At 41.3% G+C, this 25,911-nt stretch overlaps 1 protein-coding gene across 2 annotated transcripts; it reads right to left on the bottom strand.

Annotated features, from left to right (window-relative positions):
* Positions 1-1,798: 1,798 nt before the first annotated feature.
* LOC310824218 (phosphatidylinositol 3,4,5-trisphosphate 3-phosphatase and dual-specificity protein phosphatase PTEN-like) lies at positions 1,799-25,344 on the bottom strand. 2 transcript variants are annotated; one of them, XM_083697035.1, is made up of 10 exons: positions 24,615-25,344; positions 17,357-17,441; positions 16,272-16,316; positions 16,138-16,181; positions 15,789-16,027; positions 15,437-15,578; positions 13,967-14,035; positions 13,287-13,453; positions 7,894-8,157; positions 1,799-5,188 (listed from the first exon to the last, which is right to left on the bottom strand). In XM_083697035.1, the coding sequence occupies exons 1-10, from the start codon at positions 24,691-24,693 to the stop codon at positions 5,003-5,005; spliced, it is 1,320 nt and encodes a 439-aa protein (XP_083553161.1). In that variant the 5' UTR covers positions 24,694-25,344; the 3' UTR covers positions 1,799-5,002. The 2 variants fall into 2 exon arrangements, with proteins under 2 accessions (XP_083553161.1, XP_083553162.1); XM_083697036.1 differs by lacking the exon at positions 13,967-14,035.
* Positions 25,345-25,911: the final 567 nt, after the last annotated feature.

The raw sequence follows: 25,911 nt of genomic DNA, 5'->3' as shown, positions 1-25,911 counted from the left end.
TATAGCAAAAACATGATGGCACAAATGAAAAAAACATCACACAATACAACTTTATACATACCTGATTATAATAAATAAATAATAGTTGAATTATCATCAAATGACTCTGTATTAGTCTATATGTGCAGATTAAGTTGAGAAATAACATTCTGATAAGCCTTGTTGTTTACGGTATAAGTAACACCAATGACAAAAAGACTGCACAAGCATTCTTTGAGTGAATATATACAAATAAATAAAATACATGAAGCTCGCCTTTTTGTGGATTGATAAAAGGTAAGAGGTTAATTAATATTGTACAATAAATTGATTGAGTAAAACGAAATACATTTCAAGACATGTTGCAATTTCGAATTCCACCATTTCTGGATAATGACCCTTCTACTTCCTCTATTATTCTTGGCGTAATTCCAACGCAACACAGCTGTGCAGTCAGCCAGAGAGAGAGGGAGGGGTGGGGGGAAGGGTTGCCAGATCCTGGTGAGCTGAGCCATGCTATGCAACTACTACCAGCAGATGGAGGGGAAATCAGGTTGCCAGCATGGGCTTAAATCCCCCTTTGTAGGCCACATTGACCACTATTTGATCATAATATTGTACTGTGTTGAAATCCTAGGCTGTCCTGGTTATGCGTCCATGGTTGTAATAACAGTGCTGGAAAGAAGGATGCAAAAAAGATCAAATCTGAGCCAGCACAGCATGGTTCGGGTCGACCCTATAATGTGTAAAGCCCTGATAATTTCTGTTTCTCTGGAGGACTGCAATACCAACATGAAGTTGTGAATTGATTATGTTGATCTAGATTCCACTGACATTTAGCCAATTAAAAACAACATGTGGCTTTCCAGATTCAGACTTACCCATAGAGTAGTCTCTCACAACCCAACACTGCACATCCATTATTGATTTAACATATTAGACACTCTCTCCACTTTTCTCCCTCTCTTGCAGCTGAGCCAATTACAGTAGGCCCGGACAACTCCTGCCTGTCTGATTCGCCGAGGCGCTGGTGCTGCAACTCTTTGATATCTCCATCAACATGAGGAGACGGGGACCAAGTCTTAATAGAGCAGAAGGGGATTATGGGACTGTCTGCCTCTGGGGTTCACTTTCTTGTACTTTATTTATATTTCATTATCAGAGGACATGGGGCCTTGCTTTAGCCATGGTCTCTCCCTGGCTCCCACTGCTATCACAGTGACATGGTGGCTAATCCTGTCACTGAAGTCTGTGTGCGGAGCAAGCAAGCTTTACCCAGGGCTACTCTCTCTAGGTTAGGCCCGAGTATCAGGCCCAATCTCAAAAGTCTCTCCTCAATTCTTCACCTCTTTCCCAACATGCATTGGAGGAGAAGGACCGAGGGGAGGAAGCTCAGATCTTGGCTCTTTTTCAAATGTTAGAAACTTGATTCCTCTGTGTCTCCCCCAAACGTTAAACAGTGTCTACCTGCTTTACTGCATTTGTGTCATCTTTCATTGCAGACTAGTTCTCAGCTTCACACTCTCACCTCCTTGACATAACCCCATACAAACCTACTAACCTAAGCCTCCTGACAGTTACAGCTTGGTGAATTACTTAGGCAAAATGAGGCAGTGCCTATAGAAAGCCCACACCTCCTTTAAACATGTTCACCTTCTGTTGTCCCAGAGCCTGGAATCGAAATACATTAAAATAGGATTTCCCCCCTACTGATCTACAGTGCCTGCTGGACACTTTCAAAGTAGTAAAAAAAAAAAAAAAAAAAAAAAAAAAAAAAAAAAAATTGTTTTACTTACAATTAAAAACAGAAGGCCTTTTATAAAAGTCTACACCCTCCTTGCTGTGGCTTACTGTACATTTGCTCAAAATGCAAGTTACTCAAGTTGATTGAGTCCATTAAGTGCAATGAAACTTATTTTTGAACATATAACCTTGTCTTTGCAGGGTCCATCATTTTAATAGGAATCAATTACACACTGTTGATCAGGTTGTCACAACAAAATTGCTCAGGAAATGCTACTCTGAGGCCTGGGGAGACTTTAAAAAATCGACGAAATTGAATGGCTGAGAAGGGGCACGCATAGTCGATGGGACATCATCATACCAGTTAATCTAGAAAATTGGTCTACATAACCGAGTGGCCAGAAGGAATCCCTTAATGAAAAAAAAAAATTCTAATCTAGAATTGTGTTTGCAACAATGAATTCAAATACATAAAAAAAAAGTGGCTGTAAATGTGTTTCTTTGGTTTTGCTACAAAGCATTACGTTAAGTGTAAATCCTGCACACCCATCACCGTTTTCGCACCATAGCCCGTATGAACAATCGTGGTAGTTGCATCATGTTATGGGTATGATTGATGCTTGATTGAGTTGGACAGCCTAATCAACACAGTGGGCTCCAATTTGCTTCTGCTAAAGAACGCTACGCACCACAAAGTTTTAGCTGACATGGCCGCTAAATTTCAGTTGGCAGAGAAGCAAAGGGCAGGTCCCGGCAATGAGTGGGTGGGGATAATTGAATGAGATGAAGATATTCATTGTCCTCACCAAACAGGATTTTACTGCAAATGTTGGAATGGATAATTATCTAAGTTAACGTTCTAACAAATATTTAAGAATTCAATTAACGCTGTAGAATGAACCTCTCGTTAGTGATGTTACCAAAACCAAAGCTCTGGAGCTTGCGTTGAACTCGCTGAGTAGTTTATTCGAAACAGTGCGGCCGGTGCTTGTGTCGCTTTGCCAGAAACACCTCATCAATGACGTCCGAAGCTTCGTTTCGTCGCACTACCACCTGATTGGATTGGTATTGGTTTGTTTGAAAATAAGGTGAAACCCCACTCATTTTGAGGGTTGTTGTATAGGAGACAGACAGTTGTTTAAAGTTGTGTGCCTCTATTGAGTGAAACCTAGAGCTGGAACCAAAATGCGTTTTGCCCAGTTACATAAGCACGGTCCACTTCCCAGTTATAAGAAGCACTTCACTGCCCAGTTAAGGCATACACAATGTTTCCCTCTTTATTTCAATCTTAGAAAGTCTCCTAATATTTTTTCCCAAACATAAATAATAATTATACTCGTGTGGGACGTCATCGGCGTGTGGGACGTCATCATCGATAATAATTTGGCTGTTCTAAATTATTTTGACCAGCAGGTGCCACGAGTGTACACTGTGTTGATCAAAGCCTCAAGTAATGAATTTTTTCGACACAATTGGCTGGAAAGTGCATCAGGAAGTGTGTAGCCTTACATAGGCCTATTGTATGCTCCTTTATATTATTTCCCCTCCCAATATTACTATAGACTGAAGTGGAATTTGACATGATTTTAACAGCCAACATATTTTCTATGAAGTACAGTAGGTATGCATATTTTCCTGTAATCTGTACAGTATACAATGTTTAAAATATTCTCCTATTTGATTTTATACCCCATCAAAGACATGCACAGTTGCATGATTTCATTAGTAATTGGCACAGAAGTGATGAATGTATGCAACACTGGTCATTCGATGTTTTAGGGAATATAGTGCACAGAATTTCAATGCAAGAATATACACTCGGCCTACTTCCACATTTTGTAGAGGACGTACTGATGGTATGAGGGATTATCCACGGCAACTGCTGTGGCCATTGTGATAAGTCTATTTTCGCCTATTGGTAATTATTGAACATAACAATACTGGTGGCAAAGTTTGTGTTGGTCAGTGCGGTGACACCAAATTACCAAAACTGTTTTTTGCACATGGTTTTCATGGTGCAATATTGATTCCGAAATCAGGGGGGGAGATACATAAACCATGTGATGTAATTCACTTTAAACACACCAGGAATTCCCTTTATGACTCCCCAGGCTGAAGAGAAATCACCTGAGAGCTGTTTTCATTAAGAAAAATACATTGCATACATTTCCAACACATGCACACCACCGTTGTCCTTTAAAAGTATAGTGTTGATTATTGCAAACACCCCCTGCGTTTTCTTGTATTATAATTTTATTACCCTAGGATAAAAAAATGTTTTGGACAATTACATTGGAGGCCTTGTTCTGCATAATTTAACGTATACAGTGGGAAAAGGAATGGCAATGCTCGAGACATCACAGCCTCTTCATCATGACCCCCCACGCACTGCACAAAGACCCAAAGTCATGTGAGACAGCCTGCAAAACCCATGGGAAGCATTCACAGTAAAGGAGGATTTGGGGGGGGGGGGGACAAAGTGACGGCAGCACTGGCCTTGGTTTCAACAGGAGTAGGAGCAGCATAGTCCTATATCATTCTAACTTCACCTCCCTTCGACTGATTGTTTTACTCTTTGCATTGTCTGACACAAAATGTTTTGTGCACGCACGCTTGGGAAAGTATTCAGATCCCTTCACTTTTTCCAAATTTACTTGTGCCTCAGGATCGCATTCTGGAGCAGTTTTGTTCCTCTCCATTTGCTCAGTTTGTAATGACAACCTGTGTAATTGTGTAACACAGTAATTGAATCCAATGCAAATCAGAGACCCTATAAAAACAAAATATATTAACTATTATCCTTGCATTAAGATGGATTCAATTCAACTTATTGAGTGGGTCTAAATATTTATGTAAATGAGATTTCTGTATTTCAATACATTTGCCATTATGGGGTATTATTGTGTGTGGATTGATGGCAAATTTTTTTTTTTTTTTTTTAAATTGACTTTAAATTGAGTCTATAACACAACAAAATGTGGAAAAAGTAAAAAAAGGGGTCTGAATACTTTCCGAAGCCACTGTATGCACGCATGCATGCACACCTTTTCCCACGGGGCAACAGTGTCAATACCTCACGCAAGGTCACAGCCGTGACAAAGAAAATAATCATAAAAACAATATATCGGTATGGATATTTTTTTTTCTCTCCTCCTAAAATTTGCATGTTCCATTGCCATTCAGGGGGAGGGGGGGGGAAGGATTCTTCTTTTGAGAGTTCATATTCAAGTTATTTTTTTCCTCTCTGGTGTATATTTAATCTTCCTGTTAAAAAAAGAATTCACACTTTAGTGATCTGTGTGTGCTGCTCCTCGTCAAAGGGTTCGTTTTCCGGGTCAGAGTCAGTGGTGTCAGAATATCGATAATGGTCCGGTTCATTGTCGCTAACGTCCGGAGTGACAGATGTCGAGGTGCTCGTCTCGGAATTCGAAGAATCCACCACGGTTTTCGTGAAATACAACTTCACCTAAAGCAGCAAGAGACAGGAGGAAAAAAACAAATAAAATGATAGCTATCAGACTGGGGGACCCTTTCAGAATGAGTGAATTCAGCATGATAATAACACCTTCATTCAACATCATAAAGACCCTCTTCACACAAATTAAGATCTACAGTTGGCAGCGGTTTAAAACGAGCAACCCGACATCACAGTGGGGCACACCTCAGTGCCGCTGCTGCGGCGGACACACGGTGTGAAGTGCTGCCGAAAGCCACCACAAGGTGGTGATAAGAGCTGCGAAGGATGTTTGAAAAGAGAATCGTTTGCCTCATCAACTTGCCTTATCAGATAGATTGGCAAAATTAAGTTTATTAAAGCAACTCATGAATTGCAGAGATGATACCGTCATCACGCATTCACTCAGCGCAGACAAACAGGGGAAAATGTTTTAGCACAGTCTGTCATGAATTAATAAGTGGCGAATAGAGTCGGCTTTAATAATGTAACCGAATGAAGTTAGGAATTTTCATGTGAGACAGGAGAAAAGATGATGGGTTTCAGCGGGATTGAGACTGAATAGAAAAGTAGCCTACAGTTATTATTATTAAAACAATCGTAATAGGGTGCGAACGTCCACATTTCCGGCAAGGACAGCCTTCTCTCGTTCACACAATGTAATAATAATACAATTATTTTGTTTTGCACTTTGAGGGATTGTTTGAAGGGGGAGAGTGTGCTGGATAAATTGTCACGCTTTGTTTGTTAATCGGAAGAATTTGAGCTTGTTGTAAGAGGAGCTCAACTAAGCACACAGACATTGGGGAATTCAGTCACCTTCCCTTGTGAATGTCAGCAAATGTGGGCTGATGTCATCGACTGCTGTCCTATATAGGTTGTTATCATTAAACGTCACAATAGGCTCTGCCAAACCCATCACACTTTATTGGAAAGCTGATATCTAAATCAACTGGAAGTGTATGCAGTTGATCTGTCGGACAAGTCATACAGACGCCATGCGTTCAGCGTCGGGGGTGGCCTCAATTCTGTAAAATATATACAGTGCATTGGGAAAGTATTCAGACCCCTTCACTTTTTCCACATTTTGTTGTGTTACAGCCTTATACTGAAATGGATTCAATTAATTTTTTCCCTCATCAATCTACACACAATACCCTAGAATGACAATGACAAAGCCAAAACAGGTTTGTACAAATGTTTGGTAATTTATTAAAATAAAAAAATTGAAATCACACATTCACATAAGTATTTACAAAAGTGAAGGCGTCTGAATACTTTCTGAATGCACTGTAACATTAAAGGCTACAGTAAAACTCATGTTTGCATGTCAATTTTCTATGAACTAACGGAATTCGTTAAATGAAGAACTTTCAAATCATTGACAATGTATCTAGCCACTCTCCAGTGCCTAGATACATTGTCACACTTTTGTTTGTTAATGGGAAACGATTATGAATGCCAAATACGCTACAATTGGTTTTCACTCACACTAACCGGTGTAGAGGAGATGACCCCTCGTGCTAGGCCATTTCCCCTCCCCCCCACACACACACCTAACCCACACATCCCTCTCCTTTGAAGTACGAGATAAGGGATAACCCAACAGACAAAGGAGTTACCTCCACTCCCAAAGAGACCACACAGTTTTGAGGTCTGAGAGACAAAGGGAACTGGCCCTGAGAGAAATAGGTATTTGGTTGGTTCAGAATGTAAAGAGTGATATACTAAGATGATGTGTGAATGTTTAGGATGGGATTAAACATTTTAAGAGTTTAAAACTCCCAATGTGATACAATGTACTCTGGTATGACTGTTTGGTGCCTAAATGTTAAATAAACAAAATACTGAGATAGATGATCCTACGTATTAAACGAAAGTACAATATACCATTTTCCAAAGAATGAACAATAATGAAGAGACATTTATGTTGAATGAAATGAAATTATGAAATGTTGAATGTGACGCCCAGTTGATCTTTGACCAATTAAGGGGTCATTTGGAGTTATAAACTACTGACTCAACGACTGATTCATTGTTAACAGATGTGTATTGTGCGCCAAACCCAATCGTCAGTATTGTACTGCCCAGGAATCTTCCCAGTTATCAAAACCGCTCATTCCCTTCAGCCACTCCTTGCTTACCTCATTTGTTTTGTGCTGTTTTATATTACCGTTTAGTTAGAAAATAAAGCCCCCCGGCCCCAACATTTTTTGGCAGCCCCCCCTCGCAAAATATACTTCCTACGTCCCTGGAGGCAAATACAAATGACTCGTTGGATACAGGCAGTAAAACTGTGAAAATATAATTGTGTGTCCATATAGCCTACTGCTGAAATGCACGGAATCAACTGAGAATCAATATATCACTATGAGTTAATAATCTGCAAATTCGCAGACACACGTATTCCATGTCTGACATAATTTTACTAAGTGTCCACGAAGACATGATTTGTTCTAAATTATCCAAAGAAAAGTGACCAGACAATCATTTGTCCTTTTCAAAATTGAAACAACTCATAAGCTCCACTTGTTTGTAAACATATTCATCATGCGCAACTATGCCTCCTGGTGGTTGTTTTGCCGAGGTGAATGACCTGAAATAAAACTCACTAGTACTCGTTGGCCAAATTCAAAACTTCTGCCTACTGTACACAGTCCTGAACTGTAAATCCATCCATAAGTTAGCATTGACGCTAAGCTCTTCCATTCCTTTACCTTGAAGTTAGGTGAGAAGTAGCGGTTAGCTTTGTCTTTGTTGGCCTTGTCCAGGTCGTTCTTGGTGAGCCCCAGGATGAGGTAGTCGCTGTCCTCAGCACTCTGGGGGAGCAGGATGCCACCTCTGCCGGGACCGGAAGAAGGGGGCTGCTGACTTTGGAGGACGTACACGTCGTTCACTACTGTCCCGTTCTCTACCTTCTCCTCGCTCTCCTCCGGTCCAGGGATGAAGAAGGTGTTGACCCAGAAGTGGAACATCTTGTCCTGGTGAAAGGAGGGGAGAGGAGAAAAATATGAGCTATTGGACTACAATCAACATCTCTGTCAGATGCAAGGCTAAGAACATGGTCAATTCGACAGATTGCATAGAAACTGTGTGAACTGTGTAACATGTATTGAGCGGCCATAGGCCTAGTTTCAAGTATGATGTGCTATTGCAGCTCAAGTTCAAGGCTCTGCGGAACACTCTCCCGAGATAACAGTGGGGAGTACAGCTTCACTGGTGGACACTGGCAGCTGGCTTCACACTCTGACAAAGAGATTGTGTTCTGTTCATTGTATTGTAACATTTCCTTCAAGGTCTTATCGCTTGGGGCAGGGTGGTGCTTTCATGGGAGTACATTAGGAGAGCTGCGACTCATTCTTTGTGTATTCAACCGATGCATCTTGGGATTAAACAATTGGAACTTCACTCAGGGTTTTGAACTCTTTATTTGGTAAATAATGTGGAATCTGTTGAAGGCTCCTGTACTTAAAAGGCCCACTAAAGTGAAAAGCATAATTTCCAGTGTTTTGGTTAGAATTTTTAAGTTTGTCATTTTCCAGTACTCTTTATGCACTCATCACAGGGGAACAATACTGCAAAGAGATTTTGAAGGCGGCTACACCATGTGGCCAAGTGGAGAACTGCAGTGGCTGGTGCCAAAAAGCATATTTCCTCATTGAAACCAATGTTAAACTTTGCATTCCATCTGGCCAAATAAGACTGTTTTCGAATGTGATTTCTGTTATTTTCTAATTTTAGATTTAGTATTGTCCCAGTGACCGATTGACGGTAGAAGCATATTAATTTCGTTGGCGTCTCAACTAAACATGTAAAGGCAGGGCATCCAGGCCATCACAGACTACAAACCAACTAACACCTCACCCCTCTCCGTTGACGCCTCCCTCCCTGATGAGCTGAACCACTTCTACGGCCGCTTTGACAGGGACAACAAGGAGGTGGCCATCAAGGCTGTGCTCCCTGCGGATCACCAGCCCCTCACTCTATCTCCCACCGACGTGTGTGCGGCACTGAGCAGGACTAACGCACGCAAGGCTGCTGGTCCTGATGGGATCCCCGGACGCGTCCTCAGGGCCTGCGCTGTGCAGCTGACTAAGGTTTGGACTGACATATTCAACCTGTCCCTAGCCCAAGCAGCTGTCCCCGCGTGCTTCAAAACCACCTCCATCGTGCCGGTGCCAAAACACTCCACTGCAACGAGCTTAAATGACTTCCGACCAGTGGCACTCACGCCCATCATCATGAAGTGCTTCGAGAGGCTGGTCTTAGCTCAACTCAAGACCTGCCTACCACCCACACTGGACCCCTTTCAATTCGCCTACCGGCAGAACAGGAGTACAGAGGATGCCATTTCAACGGCACTTCACTCCGCCCTGTCCCACCTCGACAAGACTAACTCTTATGTGAGAATGCTGTTTATTGACTTCAGCTCAGCATTCAACACCATCATCCCCTCCAAACTGATCTCCAAACTCAGGCAACTGGGCATCAACCCCTCCCTCTGCAACTGGATTCTAGACTTCCTGACCAACAGGCCGCAGTCTGTTAGGCTTCACAACCACACCTCCTCAACCCTCACCCTGAACACCGGCGTTCCACAAGGCTGTGTGCTGAGCCCCCTCCTTTACTCCCTCTTCACCTACGACTGCACACCTGTACATGGCTCAAACACCATTGTTAAGTTTGCAGACGACACAACGGTGATCGGTCTCATCAGCAACAACGATGAGTCGGCCTACAGGGAGGAGGTCCAGCACCTAACAGTGTGGTGCAATGACAATAACCTGGCTCTCAACACCAAGACCACCAAAGAACTCATTGTGGACTTCAGGAAGTCTAAAGCTGGCGCACACACCCCCATCCTCATCAACGAGACTGAGGTGGAGCGAGTCACCAGCTTCAAGTTTCTGGGTGTCCACATCTCTGAGGACCTCTCCTGGACCCTCAACACCTCCACCCTGATAAAGAAGGCTCACCAGCGTCTCTTCTTCCTGAGGAGACTAAAGAAGGTCCATCTGTCTCCTCAGATCCTGGTGAATTTCTACCGCTGCACCATCGAGAGTATCCTTACCAACTGTGTCACAGTATGGTATGGCAACTGCTCGGCATCGGACCGGAAAGCACTGCAGAGGGTGGTGAAAACTGCCCAACGCATCACCGGTTCCTCACTCCCCTCCATCGAGGCTGTCCAGGGCAAACGATGCTTGCGTAAGGCACGCAGCATCGTCAAGGACATTTCTCACCCCAACCATAGACTTTTCACCCCACTCCCCTCCGGGAGGCGCTACAGGTCTCTCCGCACCCGAACCAGTAGGTTCAGAGGCAGCTTCTTCCCTGCGGCTGTCACCCTACTGAACTTGAACACTGCACCGACCTGACAACCTACTACCCCTGCAACCCCCCCCCCCCCCGGACAATTGCACTACTACTCCCCTCCCCTGCTCTTACTCAATACCACTGCTCTTCTGTACATACCTGTCCATACTGTTCATAATGCAAATAATGCACATATCCTTATATTTTCTTTAATACTACTGCACATACTGTACATACCTGTTTATACGGCATTCCATATTTATATTTATTCTGCTATCTACCTCATGCTACTGTTAATACATATATACTGCTAGACTGCATTACCCATACAGCTCATATGCTGCTACACTGTTCATACTGTAACTATTTATTCTGCTATAATGCTACTGTTACTCACATACTGCACTGCTATATTATACTGCACTACTACTGATCATATATTGCACTACCTGTAAATACTGTTCATTGCACTTTCTGCTATTTTGCACTTCTGGTTAGACGCTAACTGCATTTCGTTGTCTCTGTACTTGTACTCTGCACAATGACAATAAAGTTGAATCTAATCTAATCTAATCTAAAATCGACCATTCCCAGTCTTTTTTCATTTTCAGAACTGTCGCCTTTTTTTTCATTAGTTTGATGTTGTATGGCTAAATTTGTACATAAAGCTGGAAAAAGATTTTTTTTTAAATGGGTTTTGATTTCAGGCTGTACGACAAATAGTCGTAACTATTTCAAAGGGGTATGATGACTTTCTATAGGCACTGTATGCTTTCCTCTAACAAGAGAGTTATTCAGCGTAAGGAGTCACACAGTAACATAGTATTTCCCAATCATTTATTTCACCAGTTAACATGGCTAGCTTGTATCCATGAACTTCAGACACAGACATTCTAGCTAACGTTTGTCAAAGCGGAATTTACCACTTTTAAGAAGTTCGTCTTGGGGAGGGGGAGGGCTGGAATAAACTATTACTGGAAATTATAGTGGTTGGAAACCAGCAAGTGCAGGGGGTATTCTAACAGCATGTTTTAAAAATGCTTTTCACTGTGCATTTTTGTAAATTGAATATACTGTAACAGCATAACAAATAAATCAAATTCAGTGAATGATCAAACTGTATCACAACAAGTTAGATTCAGCAAATCACTGATATCAATATGCAGTGCATTGAACATGTGAAATTCTCATTTGGCAAAGTACAAGTAACTTTGCACATAAAATAAATAAATTGCTAAATTTATCAATGGAAATAATTTCAGGTCATTATTGAGATATCGATTTTTGCCGAATCAGCATCAAAGAGCATCTTGTTGCCATTGTTTTCTTCTCGGCATCAGTGAATTTTGCCCCCCATAAATTGGCATCGGACCAAAAAATCCAGTATCTGTCAGGCTCTAATAGTCTCTGCTGTTTCATCTCGCGCCTATTCTTCGCTATTCCGTCTTGTGCATAATCGCCGCCATTTTGCTCGTCTCTGCTGTCATTTTTCATGAAGACATTGTTGTTACTGCTACTTTTTACATAAAAATGTAAACAATGATTCGTCGACTACTTTTTTGACAAACCTGATGACAATCAAAAATCAGTAGTCGTGAAACCCCTGCTTTTAAGCCTAGTCTACTAATCATTACTCAGGGTCCAGGAGCATCGATTTGTCCACACTGAACTTGTATGCTACTCACCTGCAACAAGTTCAATCCAACTCCACGATTAAATGACACTGAAAGTTAACCATGTTTTATAGATGACACGTATTGCGTGCATCATTAAATTGTTGATGTAGCCCATCATCAGAAGTGCTACGGATGCCTGTAAACAAAAACAGTCGTCAAATAGCTGATCCATAATTCTACCATGTAGCCTAGCCCTACTGTTACTATGCGTAATATAGGCTATACATGCCCATGTCTTAGCTCATTGTCTATAATTTATTTAATATTGATTCAATTTAATGATTGTGTACTTGGATACTCCAGATACGAGTCTTACAGCTGATAGGATTTATCATTTTAAAAAGGCAGTGGGTTTTTGTCATGTCTTTCATCCATTTTGAGAAGTCCTTGCGTCCCTGTACTTTCAGAACTACAAATCACCTCTACTTTAGCAATGGACTGCGCCTGCATTGGTGCCAAGGGCCTAGTGCCACAAATCGGAAATAGATGACAATTCAAGATGACAGCCCCCGTAAATGGCATTTCCTGGCTTCACTGCAACAATCTCTCATAGGAATCCAGTGGGCGGTCTGTAGTTCACTGTATCCATTTTAGCCAGCACTATCAGTGCACACCTTGCCAGCTCCAGGCAGGTACAGATAACAGCCAAGACTAGATAAAACTGGCCTTCTAGAATGTTGAAAAAAAGTGCAGCAAGACTGTTCAGAATACAAAGGTCAGAAAATGATGTAGCTAAAATTCTTGTTGTTTGAGCTAGCACGCATTTTGCAAGCTAAAATGACCTGTTCGCCAACTTATTAGTAGAGTTGCTAACAATTTCACAAAGCTAGCTTCAAAAGTAACAAATTGAATAGCATCCAACTGCAAACAGAAATGCTGCATAAATCCACATAAGAGACGCTAGGCTGCTAATGAATTGGTCAACATTACAGCCAGCTAAAAACACTGAACCGCGGAACGAACATCTTACAAGATGTTCCATCTTACAATCATTTGGCATTTTAATTGTAAACAAGTACTTAACTTAAACATTTACCCAGATATTATTTGATATGAAAATCCTGCCTGATTGAGCAATGCGATGAGGGGCACTTGTGTGACAGGGAAACAAAACCAACCTTCTTCATCATTTTGTTTTGTTTGTGAAAGAACTCCACTTTGATGTCTCCACAGACAGGCAGTGGCTGGGGGAACTCAAAGTACATACGCTTGTCCTCTCGCCTTGTGTGCACTGGGTTGGACGTATGGATCTTGACTTTTAGTTGATAAACCACAAACTGCGGATCTGCAAAGCGTGTCAATGGAGAGAGAGAGAGAGAACAAGTTAGGAAACCAGGGTTAGTTTAATTGAGTCGTTTTTGCCACATTCACATGAAAGAACAGTTTGACAAGGCAACCCTCTATGACACACTGTAAGAACAGACAAAACATGCATTTAACTTGAGGAGAGAGGGGGGAAAAAAAAAAAAAAAACAGCATGTTGACCACAAGTAACACCCAGAGAACCAAAGCCAAGGAGACATGGGGCCCTATTCTGATAACAGTCACAGTTCGGTCGGCTAACGAACACACTGCAATTGCATCGAGAAACGTCTTTAAAGTTTGGGTGGGCGGTTGGTCTTCCATCCTATGGCTCACAGCAGTGATATCTGAGCTCTATGCCTCCTTAGCCTTAGTCGTTCTCTAGCCGAATGATTTACTACTAGTAGCTGTGACTAGTCCTTGTGGATCTTCAAGGCCAAATTAATGCGTTAGGATTATGATCATAGAAGTAAAAATGGATGAAAGGCTCATTTACCCCAATGCCAATTCCCTTTCTTGAAGCCCTGAGGAATCGGGTCACTCCTGTTTTTAACGGTACTGTCCCCTTAGAGAGAGAGAGGAGATTAACAGACAGCCTAGCAGCCTTGCTAGGCCAGCAGGAAGGCGCTTCAGAGCATAGCAGTCACATCTTTATACAAGGACATTAGCATATCAATTATGCACATACACACATCTACAAAATAAAACATACATGGAATAGAAATTGGAGAACTCGTCACTCGATATCTACTCAAGGCTACTGGTCGTGACACAAATCACAAATTAACCATATACTGTATACAAATGTTAAGAAAATGGTTTGATCATGCTAGTCTGTTAATAACACTGAATGCTGCCAGCAATCGTGACCGTCCAACTCAGAATAGGGCCCTCATTAGGGAGGTGTTAGAGGCAGGGTTGGGGTCAGTTCAATTCAGTCAATTCAGCAAGTTAAATGAAATAACAATTCAATGATTTCAGATAGGGAAGTTATTTTTCTATGATTTCTCAATGAGCTGAAATTATTTTTATTTTTTACATCAAAGGTATTTCCATTTTGAATTGTACATCAAAATCACTTCCAGAATTGGCTGAATTAAAATTAAATTGCCCCAACTCTGGTCAAACAGAAAGAGAAGGGTGATGAATACAGAGCAGCAGATCAGCACATTCAGGTGGAAGGAAGGATCAGAAAAGTCAAGGAGGAGAAAACTGTGCATTTTCAACAAGCAAGATTCTGCAAAACAGACATACTACAAAACACACCAGGAGGAAAGACAGTCTGTGCCTCCTGCACATTAGACCAGAAAACAGGTTTATTTGCCATCATTTTTTCCCCTCTTTCATTCAGACCAACATGGAAAATTATTCAAATCTACGCGTCACGGAGGAAGGCTCATCAGGCAAATTACATAGAGTAGAACCAAATGCATAACATTGCATTGATTCAATGAGGTGAAGCGTATTTCATCAGATTAAACTGCTTTAAGATCAGTGTGTGGTGAGAATCAGCATCTCTACTTGAGCAAGACATGTAGGCAACAATGTGCAGGGACTGACATTCACTTCTACCATGCCTTACTGACGAACCCTAGGCTATAAGAATGAACAAAGTTTCCTTCCAATAACAATAATAATCAAAAATGAAAACGGCAATGCAGTAGAATAGCTTCTCTTTGTGAGAAGTCCTAGGTGACTTGTTATCAAGACGCAGGCTAGGCTACTACATAGATTTTACTCTACATTACCTAATATAACTGGTCTTGCTGAATGGAGTAGAGAGAGGAGTTTCAACAGCCAATTCTTCCATCATTCTAACTAATCAACAGGAGTAACCATTTCTCCACACACTTCATTTGACTTTGGAACAAATCCAAGATCTTGGCTTTAATATGTTACCACCCAAGGATGACTCCATTCATGGTGGGTGGCATGTCATCAGAGGAAAAAAAAGGTGACGACTCACTGCAGGTGCCTCCACTAAACATGGGGAGCGTCTCAAACACCATTTTGTGGAAGAGCAGAGCGATGGGCTTGTACTCTAGCTGGTTCTTCAGAAGGTAGCTGTAGTAGTACACATAGCGTCGCTGGCTTGGGATTGTGACTCCCTGCAAAATGGAAGAAAACATCCATTAAGGATTTGTTTCAAGTATGCTTCCAGCAAACCTAAATTCTAAGAAATCAGCCCATCACTAAACACACCAGAATTGTCCAAGAAATTAGGAATCGGATTAAGTGACACACTGAGAAAATCATCAATGCGACTTCTGACAAAGGAGGGTAATGCAGAATCTCTACCCTCCACACAATTGGCTGACCTTCTTGTCTCTTGTCCGCACTTCCCCGTAGAAGTCGAGTGCTTCCTGTGCCTCCAGGAACTTCCCTCGGTGGAGGAGATAGGCGCAGATCATGACGCCGGTGCGGCCCTTCCCTGCCTTGCAGTGGATGGCCGCCACATGATGGTCATCCTCGCTTAGCCACTGGTCCAGGTCTTCACAGAATGGCTTGATTAGCTCCAGCTGAGGCGGGTTGTGGTCTTCAAAGGGGTACTGTGCAACTGATGGGGAGAGAGAGAAAACTGTTGCTTTCAACAACCTAAAATGGCCATGGCTCTAAGTCAACAGTCAAGAGTGAATTGGGTATGAAACATTTGTGATAACGGCATACCTCTGCAGTTAAACTTGGCAGCGTCGTAGTGTCTTTCTGCGCAACTAAAATGGGGAAGACATTCTCAGTCAGTGGCCACAGGGGAAAACTAATTTGTAGACAAAGTAAATGTTAGCATCTCGGGGTAAACTTACAGATTGTAGATTTTGTAATGGTTTTTATGTTTTGAGTCGAGAAACCTGTTGAGAGAGAGATGGTAAGATTCAGAACATTGTTAACCCATTTGTGCCGGATGCTGCTTGCGCACATTTGAATCTACCGCCCGTTGCTGCGTGGCGCAGCATTTTTGATTTGTCGTAATTTTCATGAGTGCAGCATATAATGCACTGTCATTGGTTCAAATACACGAGGTGGGTCTTGTTGATTTTTTAAAACCAGCACCCAAATGTCGTGTGGTTCGCCGAAAATCAATCAGATATACACGTGCGTTTAAAAAATCTACGATAAACGCACGTGTATGTCTGATTGATTTACGTGATTTTCGGCGAACCACACGACATTTGGGTGCTCACATGGTTTTAAAAAATCAACAAGACCCACCTCATGTGTATTTGAACCAATGACAGTGCATTATATGCTGCACTCATGAAAATTACGACAAATCAAAAATGCTGCGCCACACAGCAACTGGCGGTAGATTCAAAGTTGCGCAATGCAGCAACCGGCGGTATTCGTCGCGCGGCATTCGGCACAAATGGGTTAATATATTCTACATAATCAATTGAGCAAATGGCCATTCCAGTTTAAATTTCCCCAGCTATATTCAACAATACCTATTACCCTCCTGGATTCTTTATCAACTCAAAACACGTTAATTTCTGCATACCATTAGAGTGGGCCACCAACAAAAACAGTAAACAAACGCATTTCCCCATGCAAATAGCTCTTGATTTTTATGACATCTGTAGTGCTCAAGGAATGACACTCCATTGAGCAGAATCACATTTTTACATTTTGTTTACAAAGTCTCCTCTGACAACAAAAATTAACGATGGAGTAATAATAGGTTATGTTTCGGTAAAAAAAAACTGTACTTCTGTCAATAAAGGTATTTAGAAATGATATTCATCATAATCAAAAACTATTTTTCATGATTTTAAATGACTGGAAAACATACAGATTATGTTCAAAATGGTTCAAACTCGTGTCTACACAACCATTATAATCCTCATGGGGTGAGATCATAAGTGACTCAATCGTTTGGTCCCAGTCGACTCACCGTACAACATCGTCTATATTGTTTCTGTACACTCCTTCGAGTCTCTCAGCAGGAAAGCCCATAGCAATGATGTTTGGGTAGATATCTGTGTTCACACAGGGTCAAGGACTCATACAGTTATGCATACATATTTCGTACACATACACTCACCGGCCGCTTTATTAGGTACACCTTGCTAGTACCGGGTTGGACCCCCTTTTGCCTTCAGAACAGCCTTAATTCTTTGTGGCATAGATTCAACAAGGTGCTGGAAACATTCCTCAGAGATTTTGGTCCATATTGACATGATAGCATCATTGCTGCAGATTTGTCGGCTGCACATCCATGATGCGAATCTCCCGTTCCACCACATCCCAAAGGTGCTCTACTGGATTGAGATCTGGTGACTGTGGAGGCCATTGGAGTACAGTGAACTCATTGTCATGTTCAAGAAACCAGTTTGAGATGATTTGAGCTTTGTGACATGGCACGTTATCCTGCTGGAAGTAGCCATCAGAAGATGGGTACACTGTGGTCATGGTCATGGATGGACATGGTCAGCAACAATACTCAGGTAGGCTGTGGCGTTTAAACAATGCTCAATTGGTACTTGGGGGCCAAAGTGTGCCAAGAAAATATCCCCCACACCATTAGATATTTGCGTTAACGGGCAGTTGAACAGTACCTAATAAAGTGGCCGGTGAGTGTAGGCTACATACCAAATCTGAAATCTGGCACTGCAAATAACAGTCAAGTTATGACATTCACTTTCTACACAGCATCACTGATATATTCAAATTCAAACATACACATAATCAATGGTTGGGGTCATTCTATTTAAATTGTCAATTCGGGGGGGGGGTTGAATACAGGGCAGAGGGGTTCTGATGGCCTTGACTATGAGAGGCAGAGAGGACTGGAGTACTAGAGTAGCATCCTAATCTAGCTGGGACCACGTGGGAGCACTTGGAGAATCTCCACTGCTCAACCTGCATGTACGGTGCCTTCAGAAAGTATTCAGACCCCTTCACTTTTTCCACATTTTGTTGTGTTATAGACTCAATTTAAAATGGATTAAATTAAAAGGATTTGCCATCAATCCACACACAATACAGCAGAGTGACGAAGCGAAAACAGGTTTAGACATTTCAGTAAATTTATTAAAATTGCAATTCCTCATGTACATAAGTATTTAGACCCTTTGCTATGACACTCTTAAAATGAGCTAAAATGCAAAAATGTCAAACAAGTCACTCAATAAGTTGAATTGAGTCCATCTTAATGCAAGGATAATAGTTCATGTCATTTTGGAATCTTTTTATTTTATTTTTTTTATAGGGTCTCTGTTTTACATAGGAATCAATTACACACTGTGTGGATCAGGTTGTTATGGAATGCGACCCTGAGGCCTGGGGAGACTTACAAAAATCTACAAAGTTGAATGGTGGAGAGGAAAAAGCACAGTCGATGGGACAACATCATCTCAGTCACTCTACAAAATTGGTCTATAACCAAGTGGCCAAAAAGCCTTAATGGAAAATAATCTCTCTCACATCCATAATTGTGTTCGCAAGAATGAATTCAAGTGATACAGCAAAGAAAGTGGCTGGAAATGTGTTTATTTGTTTTACTACAAAGCATTAAGTTTCGTGCAAATCCAACACATGCAATGCAGTTCCCGCACCATCTCTCATGTGAAGAATAGTGGTGCTGCATCAAGTTATGGGTATGTTTGTCACCGGCAGGGACTGGGGAGTTTGTCAGGATCAAGAGAAAATTATGAAATTTGCTGAGTTGGTCATGACATCCTAATCTACACAGTGTGTAATTGATTCCTATGCAAATCAGAGAACCTATAAAAACAAAGATATTAATTCCAAAATGACGACAAATGACAAAATAATTGCATTAAGATGGACTCAATTCAACTTAGAGTGATTTGTTGACATTTTTGCATTTTAGCTCATTTTAAGAGCGTCATAGCAAAGGGTCTGAATACTTATGTACGAGGTATTTCTGTATTTCATTTTTAATAAATTTACATTTTAAAAAAACAGTTTTTGCTTGGTCATTCCACAATAGTGATTGATGGCAAATTCTTTTAATTTAATCCATTTTAAATGGAGTCTAACAACAAAATGTGGAAAAAGTGATGGGGTCTGAATACTTTCAGAAGGCACTGTATTTAAACAGCTCAAGTTAAATTGAGATCATGGCAAATGTTGGGCTTAGCTCTCCTGCAGGCCAGCCCAATGACATGGAATATTGAATAGATCAAATGTAAGCATGGAAGACAGCCTTGAGTGATGTTGCATAGGAGGATTAGGGTACAGGGGACCACCATCATCCTGACAGAGAGCACCGCACGCACGCACACACACCACTTTGTAGCTGCACCTACAATCGTTTTCCTCTCCATACATTTATTTGTTAAAGATGCATTAGAAGCACAACTCACACTCAACACCTACCTGTAACTGTCATCCTGAGGTCTGCCTGTCTACATAAGCCATGGGATTGTGCACATTAACTGCTGTTTAAAGGGCACACTTTTCATACATTTCCTGAGCCACAGTGTCAGAAATAGAAAAGGGCTGTTAATTTCTAATTGGATATAATTCTTCAGTTTCTGGCAGAACTTTTTTGAAAAATTGGACACACAACTGACAGCTCTAGTAAGAAAGGTGAAGACTGCCTTGCCTCTAACTACACGCAGGCACACACGCAGGCACGCACTAACTTTCCAACTGCTGTATCTAACCTTGACAAAAAGTGCACACCCTATTCAGATAGGCACAATATGTACCCCAAATGCGATTGTGGCATTACAATTCAAGAGATCTAGGTTTTAGGGAACATAGTCCAATGCATTGCATTCATCTAATGAACCCCCGTGGCAATTGTACGGTCTGACAGTATTTGCATAATGCCAAGATACTTCCTTGTGGCCTTCAACATGAGAGCCTGACCGACATTGACCTTTTACAGAATAATTTGTATCGGCACATATTCCTCCAATAATACACCAAAGATGTGTCAGACTCGCATTCCAAAATTATAGAAAAATCTGTGTAATTGGGTTTTTCCAGAGCAAATACATTTATACGTTTTTATAAATGAATACACTTGGTTTTTGGCATTTGCTGTTACTGCAGTGCCTACCAAAATGGCTGAATTTAACGTTAGCTCTTTGGACTGCAGTCAATTAGCACAGCTGCAAACTAAAAGGATGTTACTGTTAACAAGAGTTATTCGGCATAAGAAGTCACACACAGCAAGCTATTATTTACCAATAATTTATTTCACCAGTTAACAGCTTGTATCCATGAATTTCAGATACAGACATTCTAGCTAACGTTTGTCACAAGCAGCTTGGTGTGTAGTTCCAACCAAACGTATGGGCTGCATGACGTAGGTTTGTTTACTCTTGTGAAGAGAGCGGAATTTACTGAATGTACATTTCTGAATGTGAGGCTGACTCTCATCTTGGGTGATGTATCGGTGCATTATCGGAGGAATATGTACCGATAGAGATATTTCTGTAAAGGGCGAATATCGGCCAATAATGTTGGTGGGGAAATAGTTCTGTCATGTCATTTGTGCAGTCTTAAGAGGAGCTCTCAATGTCTAGTATTGATTCTAGGCTTTGCGTTTGCCTTTGAAGTCTGCTATGGTGTCTGTCAACATGAGGACCAAAGAGACATGATGAGGCTGAAATATCAGGGAAAAAAATCTCAGAAATATAGCGAAAACCTTAAACCTACCAAAATCAACAGTTTGGAACATCATTAAAAGTAAAGAAAGCACTGGTGAGCTTGGAAATCGCAAACAGCCCAGTAGGCCAAGGAAGACTTCTAAAGTGGATGACAGAGTTCTGGAAAAAGGTCTTGCGACAGATGAGACAAAGATTAACATGTACCAGAGTGATGGCAAGAGTAAAGTGGGGAGAAAAAAACTGCCCAATATCCACAGCATACCACCTCATCTGTGAAATATGGTGGAGGGGGTGTTATGACTTAAGCATGTATGGCTGCCACTGGAACTGGCTCACTTGTCTTCATTGATGATGTAACTGCTGACGGCAGTAGCAGGATGAATTATGAAGTGTACAGAAACATCTTGGTCTGCTGAAGTATGACCAAATGCTTCCAATCTCATTGGACGGCACTTCATCATACAGCAAGACAATGACCTCAAACATACCGCCATAGCAACAGTTTATCAGGGCCAAAAAGTGGAAAGTTGTTGACTAGCCAAGTCATTCTCCAGATTGAAATCCAATTGAACATGCATTTAATTTGCTGAAGAAGGAACTGAAGATGACTGCAGTCATCTAGCAGAGCATCACCAGATAACACACCCAGTGTCTGGTGGGGTCGATGGGTCGCAGACTTCAGGCAGTTATTGTATGCAAAAGATTGTCGACCAAATACTAAACATGATTAATTTGGACATTATGATTTTTTCCAATACTTTTGGAACCCTGAAATCGGGGGAGTATGTTTAAAAAATGTTGCACTTTCTAAACGGTGAAACCAATCTGAAAGAAAAAAAAAAACATTGAATTAAAGCTGAGCATCTGTACTTTGATCTGTACCCATAGTAATTGTTTCAAATCCAAACTGTTGAAGTATAGAGCTAAAAGAAGACAAAATGCCTCCTCTTTCCAATACTTATGCACTGTATGTTGCTTATCTGTGAATTTGCCCCCCATAAATCGGCATTGGACCGGAAAATCCTGTATCGCTTGGGCTCTATGACATATACTGGAACATTATTTCCATTAATGCCTCAAAGAAGATTGTAAGTGTTTTTAAGAAGCGTTAGCACTCCTAGGAGAGGAGCTCCAGCCCAGGGCATGAGGGGATCGCGTAGCTCAGCAGCTGGGAGGAAATGCACACGCGGGTCCCCCGACGGAAACTTCTTCGAAAAGAAAAAGGCACACCCTTTCTCCAAAGCCAGCCCTGCCACACCTTTATGCTCTCAATAACTGCAAGGCTGAGAGAAAGCGAGAGAGTGGGAGAGGCAGGCAGGAGGACAGAGAAGAGTGGGAAAAATAGAATCAGCGGAGAGGGGGCAGGAAAGAAATAGAGGTGGTGGGTGGGAAAAACAGAGAGCATTCACAGACAGCATTGCTGATATTAGTTCACTGCTCTATTTTAAGGGTGACCTCCCAGAACTCTGTCAGATACTGAACTTCAGAAGAAGAGGACAACACAACCAACGGACTGCTCATCAGCTGCAGACAGGCCTCACTTGGGCTCTGTGACAGTGACACAACCCTCTCTCACCTTCACACCCACATCTAACTGCAAAACTCTGTCAATGCCAATTCGTTAGCAGAAATTAAGATGCATGCAAAATGTATGCCCAGATAGAATTAACAAAAATCACTTAGTATTGCATTGAATTAACTGAATAAAGCTTACATTTTGTTTCCAAATGCTGCAACCTAAAGCAACATCTCTAATATTAAAGCCTACCGATTTCAGTTTGAGTGGTTTCCATCTTAAATTGTAGGCTACAGATTGCAGAAACAATGCATTTAATTGTCATTTGTTTCGCTTGAAATTCCATTCCTTTCCTTGAACTTCAACTTCCAAATTCACACATCTAATGCAAATAGCCTAGTGTTCAGAGATGTTTTCAATACTCATTGCTTTTTCATAACAATGCAATACTGAAAACAGCCAACTTTCAATAAAAATGTAATGCCAGATGGAAACTTAGAAAATGTCAGAACTCGACCCTTGTCTCCAATTTACAAGACAAGCTCCATCAGTCATTATTCTACTATGGTGTTCTACCATCAACAGCTGATTCCAAGCCATGTGGTCACCCTTCAACTCGTCATCCACATCAAGGCCCAGAAGAACAGAAGAAGCCTTGACAAATGCTCTCGCAAACGGTAAGACAACTGTGGTGGGTATTGAGGTGGTGAGTATTGAGGGGATACCTTGAGAGTTGCAGTAGATCATTTGAACACTGCAAATTCAAAAGTTAGGTTGACACAGTTGGAGGTGTGCATACAACATTAGTGTCTATATTTGTCTTTTAATAGATTGATTATTTAGCAAAAGAGCCAGACGAATGATGAAGCAAGGTGAAGAGTAGCCTTAAAAGCACACACAGCCACCAAATTGAATAATTATCATTTACCAGTTTTATGTATTTTTGTAATTAACATGTTAAATGCAATTAAAGTGATTTTTTTATGTGGCACCATTAAATCACTGTAGTCAGCAGCAAGTTAGGGCTAAGCAGCTCACCGCAGTCTGAGGGTGAGTCTTAGCCAAATGAGGGACATGGGGTGAGCATCAGGGTTGGAATATGAATGGATGTATTGATATTCTGATTGATAAATATAGACAATTAAATTGAAAATGTATTTATTTTTCTTTAACCAACTAGCTGGGAAACAGAAACCAGCCGACTCCTTTTTAACTTATCTTTTTGTATACAGTAAGGCTGGGATAGGTTATTAGTAATTCTATAGCAGGGATGTAAAACCAGCTTCCAGGAGGACCACCTTATCATTATGTTGAGTGTATACCAGCCAACTTCATGTCAATCAAATTGCCCTTGATTCAGGTCCAGCATTCATTGCAAGCCACCAGAATTGACCATTTAATGGCCTGAAAACAAGTTTTGGCAGTGTTTAGGTGGGGCAGACATTGGACCACAATTTCATAGAGATTGGAAAGGAATTAGAAGAAAAGAAAAATTCGATCGGTACCTAGCTAATCGATAAGACCAGGTAGCCTAGCCAGAGAATTATTATGGGGGAAAACATCAACAGCAAACTACTATTCTGAAAAATTAAGTCAGGACTATTGCTGAACCTTTACCAAATCCATTGATATGTTTCACTGCAGCAAGATCGATGTCTTATAACTACTACACGCCATAAAGTATTCAAATCTTACTGTTTATAATTTTCTGGATGTCTACCGTTATAGCTATTCAATAGCTCCCCTCACCAACATTAGTTACAATATACTAGACGCAAACCTCACATTGCCTATTAATGATAAGTTAGCCGACTAAGTTACTGTTGCTATCATAGTTTATTCTGACATGTCTGCGTTCTCAGTTGACAGACCATCATTCAAACATGCTTGCTGCGCGGTCCAGCAGGTCAATCAACTAGCTAACGTTGGCTGACCAACACTGTCACTAACAAGCTAGATAGCCAGCATGACCTACCAAAGCAGGCAATTATAATCATAGGATAAGCAAACATGGAATTACACTGGTTAGTTAGTGAAGGAAAGGATACATGTCAAGTCCAAGTCGAACCCATCCTCCTGGTATCTCCTTTTGTTCCGGCTGACCATTTCTTTTATAATCGCAGCCATTGTAGTGACAGGAGTCTTTTAGGGTTTGAAAATTATGAAAAGTAATCGTTGTTTTCGCTATCAATGGCTTTGTCTCTCGATTGATCTTTGCTCTCTTGATTTTGCAGCTCCTCTCCCGCAGTAACAGGCTAGCATAAACTAGCAGTGGTTGTCGTTGAGTAGGATTAGAATGGCTTCTTCTGGATCATAATGACGGGCCTTGCTCTACTCCTCCGCGCAGGCCTGACTTCCCCAATGTCCTGAATTTGGTCTTTCAACTCCCTCAAAAATACACACTTCTCCTCCCGCCGAAACATAGAATGTCAGACACGGTCCCTGCCTTTGGCTCTGGCTCAACCGCGGCCGCCGTGATTGACTTTGACAGCAAGGAGAGAAAACTCTCCGGCGCAAAAAATGTCAAGATTAGCTAGCTAGCTACCCTCGCAAAGCCGAGCAGTATCCACTCAGACGTAGCTAGCTAGCAACAATAGCTACTTCGTTTTGATCCCAAAACCCTCCTAGCGAATCAACATAGTTGTTGATTGAATAATTGACAGGCTCCACCTTCAATGTATATTGGCTATACAAAGATCAAACATCTGCACGGATTCGTTTGACAGTTACGTCCCGGAGAGTCATCTTTCTTTTGTCGTTTCTCTCCAGCTGAACACTCTCAAGCTTTCAACAGAGTAAAAAAAAAAAAAGTAGAACAGGCTAGGATTTGAGAGAAATATCCTACCGCCGTTAATATATAGTTCTACAGCGAAATCCAAGCCAGTTTCTTCCCATCAAACAGACACCTTTTTTCAATGACGGAATGGATTTTTAATAACATAAGTTTGATATCTTAATGTATTTTTGATTTATATGTTTCTGTGGCCTGCTAGTTCTTTTGTTGGTAGCGGAAGGACACAATCCGAGCACATCAGCGCTCTCCGCTGTCAAAGTGATCACGTGTTTTTATAATTATGGAAGTTTGCAACATACTGTCACTTTTCACAAGTCTTTCTATCAAGTATTTTAGATATTAGATAATATAGAGAGGATTTCACAATAAAATATTATGGTAAAATCTAACTGAAATTGCAGAGGTGTAATTGATTGGACATTAGATGCAATTAACTACTACACACACAATATGCCATTTAGCTGACGCTTTTATCCAAAGCGACTTACATTGCAGTGAGTGCATACATTTTTCAGTGTATATGATCCCAGTGGGAATCAAACCCACAACCT

Source organism: Argentina silus, assembly GCF_951799395.1.
Source record: "Argentina silus genome assembly, chromosome: Y".
Lineage (NCBI taxonomy): Eukaryota > Metazoa > Chordata > Actinopteri > Argentiniformes > Argentinidae > Argentina > Argentina silus.
Note: the sequence above shows the minus strand (reverse complement) of the source record. Positions and strands in the feature narration are given on the sequence as shown.